This window comes from Pterocles gutturalis, unplaced genomic scaffold (assembly GCF_000699245.1).
Source record: "Pterocles gutturalis isolate BGI_N339 unplaced genomic scaffold, ASM69924v1 scaffold11720, whole genome shotgun sequence".
NCBI lineage: Eukaryota > Metazoa > Chordata > Aves > Pterocliformes > Pteroclidae > Pterocles > Pterocles gutturalis.
This window is the reverse complement of record NW_010140912.1, coordinates 1-3,444: the sequence shown is the minus strand read 5'-3', so window position 1 is coordinate 3,444 and position 3,444 is coordinate 1. Positions and strand designations below refer to the sequence as shown.

The 3,444-nt window shown below is 38.3% G+C and overlaps 1 protein-coding gene across 1 annotated transcript in view; it reads left to right on the top strand.

Moving 5' to 3' along the window:
- The window catches only part of LOC104469373 (A-kinase anchor protein 13-like), a gene marked incomplete at both ends in the record, with an annotated part of 114,841 nt that extends 112,059 nt beyond the window's left edge, over window positions 1-2,782 (top strand). Inside the window, one exon of the mRNA XM_010083848.1 lies at window positions 2,647-2,782. Coding sequence (XP_010082150.1) covers window positions 2,647-2,782 — 136 coding nt within the window. The remainder of the gene's footprint in view (window positions 1-2,646) is intronic.
- Between the last annotated feature and the right edge of the window lie 662 nt (window positions 2,783-3,444).

The following is a 3,444-nucleotide window of genomic DNA, read 5'->3' as shown; positions in this document are numbered from 1 at the left end:
CTAGATGCTTCTGTGACTTTTTCGATAATCCTGTAGTAAAGTAACACTTGGTTCCTGTACTGTAGATCTTGGCTATGATATGTCTGAGTTTATGTAAATGAATTTTTCTGTCCTTTTCCTGTCTTTTGGATGCTATAATCCTTGTCTTGATAAGAAGAATATTTGTGTTTTCAGAGAAAATATTGGCCCTACAATGGGTTTCTGATTCTGTCTCTTGCTTCTGCTTACTTTTCTTTCAAAGGAATAACTCCATCTTTTTTCTTTCTCTTTTTTTTTTTCTTTCTTTTGTTTTTTTAATTTGAGACCCATTAGGACCCTGGCAACTTAACTTTGCATTGATTTTTAAACAGAATTTCCTGTTAAATTCCATGAGGAAATGTGGTTAACAAACAAAGGGCTAATTATCCAGGAAAGCAGCCTGTCTCTCAGTATCTCTAGCTACTCATGTAAACCACAGTGATGCCTGAAAGTTGTCATTCTCAGTTGTGCAAGATAACAGTTCAGATGACAAACGGCAAAAACTGACTTGTTTTCTGTGGTTTTTTGTTTAATTGGTTGTTGGTTTTTTTTTTTCTTCCTTTTGACAGACTGCAATGCAATTGTTCACAAAGGCTGTAAGGAGAGTTTTGCTTCTTGTGCAAAGGTCAAAATGAAGGTAAGAGATTTCATCTACTCTACTGAATAAACAAAAAAGTTTAAACAATTTAGCATGCACATGGAGAACATCATCTACTGTATGCCCCAAAGTTTCCAGCTTGTTGGAAAGAACTTTAGCCCCTGTGCTATAGTGAATAGTGTCTCTGGGCTCTCCCTATGTTCTCCAGAACCACATGCTAATACAGTAGTTGTCACTGGGACTCTGTGAATGCTCCGGATTAGCACCACAGGGTGTTTGTTGGCAGCAAATTCCCCACGTTGTTCCCTGCAGTACACAGGGACCTTATGGTGAGATGGTCTGTCCTATTCTTCGATTAATAAAAAACAAACAAACAAAACAAAAAACCACTTCACTAGCAAAATTCAGAGGTGTCCAGCACCCTTAAATGCCATATCTCTTAATTCTCAAATGCTGCACCCTGTAATGCAGCATCATGTGTACATAATATGTAATGAAATCTATTAAATATGTATGTTGTTTGTATGAGGAACATGCAGAATTCGTGCTTGCCCCAAAGGTGGGGAACCTCTTCTGCAGTATGGTCTCCAAGCTAGTTAATGTTTATACAGTTATGATTCTCAGTTTCCTTCAGTGTAGTCAGCACTTTATCTTCTTGTTTTCCTGTTTGCTGCACATTTCTCTGTCTGTTATTTTGCCCAGTTCATTGAAGGCAACTGTGGGGCCAGTGCGTATGTGTGTTCGCATGTGTATATATGTATATATAAAAAATACACATACAGCTAAGAACTGATCTGTTCTGAGAGGATTCAGAAAAACCATAGCTTTTTTGGTTTAGTTATGTGGCACAGCCAGATGGGAGAAAGCAGGAAAAAGTTACAGCAAATTTCATTTTTCTTTCAGCCACAGAGAGGGATGCTACAGGCACATGATACCTCTTCATTACCCACAGTAACCATGAGAAACAAAAGTAAGAAAACTTCCTTTCCCTCTGCTTTGGTGATGGTTTGTATCTGCTGTTCTTAATTCTAATATTCAATATTATGAAAGATAAGCATTTATCAAAGCATTGATATTTGACTGCTGTAGCTTGCTGAAGGCCTACAGCTGGTAACACAAGATCTGGAAGATGCAGCCTACATCCATGGGTGTCTGACATCTGAAAGAATCCAACTATGTGTATTATATTAACAGAAATTGTTAAGATTACAAGTGAGGAGGATGCTTATTCAAAATACTTCTTTTTTTTTTTTTTTAAATTAAATAGTCTTGTGCTTTGAGGTAGTGAAAACAAAGTTTAATTTTGAATAGGAGCAATCCTGACAAACTTTTCCTGGCTGTGCTGCAAAATACACTGCAGTGCAGAGGTACGCAGCGTAACCGAGGGTGAAAGATAGGAACGAAATAGCCCACATGGGTTTTGTAGTGCCATGGTTTGATAAGGTTATTTAGTGATAGCTTGGAGATCACTATATGTAACCACACTGTATGATACAGATGTACCCACTGTGGTATTTATAATGAAATTCAGTGGTATCGCTCTAGAAAGCAGAAATGCATCTGAAGAAGGGAAAATCTGGAATTAACATGAAAAGATTAGTTAAAGGTATGTGATAGTATAATGAGATAAGGAGTAGCATTTCTTGATGGTACATACAGATAGAGAAACCTATCTCAAAAAGTTTGACCAGAAGCAGGAAGATGTATGTAATTATAGGCCCAGGGAAATTAAAAAGCAACACAGTAGATTGCTACATGTGATTATTTATCAAATAAAATTAAATTCAGTTTCCCAAGTTTATTTTTCTGGATTGGCAGATGCCACCCAGATCTTTTAGGCATAGTAGTCAGTTCTGCACAGGGTCAGTATTCTTTCCTTTGTACGGCTGTTTCCAACAGCTGAGATCTCCCAGTGACAACTCTAGAAAGAAAAGGAAGTGAATTGTAGAGCCTAGTTTCTTTCAGTCATCATTATCACAGTTAAGAACACAGTTGCATGAGCTGACATTTCTCTGACACTTCCCTTCCAGGCTCTCAACCGAAGGAGCGCCCTCGCTCTGCAATACTTGCCCCTGATGAAAACACCGTAACCTCAATATTCAATAACAGGAGATCACAACAGCCTACAGCACTTTCGAAAAGTGTCTCAATACAGAACATTGCAGGGTAAGGTTTCTCCCTGCATGCGAGTGTGTGTGTATTATCTGATGCTGCAAGCATGGAGAAATTCAGATCTCATTAAAAATACATTTGTATACTATGATTTGTGTTAAAGGTACTAAAGAGGATCACAAAACCAGAAATACCCATATTGTATATGATACCATCAGTTGTCTTCTGCACAATCAGATTGTCTGGGTTAGTTTAGTCATGGCATGAATTTAGAGGCATCTGAGTTGGTCTGGTTATACTGAAGGCTACTTCATAGAGGTGCTCTGGGCTCCAGGAGGAAATTCCCTTGCCTTGGGCTGGGTACTGTGCAAGCATGCGTTTGCAGCTCAGGTATAGTACTAACTTTTATGTCCATAATGATAGGGTAGAGGAACAGAGCTGCAGTCTTCATGGTGTTTTAGAACTGCAGTTTACGTAATTAATTACAAAAAATCATAGAGGAAAATCTACTTTATAGTTCTTAAACTACCTGCATATTGAGCAGTTCTACACCCAGGGCAATAGCATGGACTGGCATGTTCTGGGAAGTTTGTATGTCCTGGCTATTCATGGTGAAATTAATTTCAGTCCATTTTTCTGATCTTTCTCAGAGCTAGCAATGAAGATTCTTGGATAGTGTTGTGGTTTGATGTGCTCAAGTAGTGGCAAAACACCAC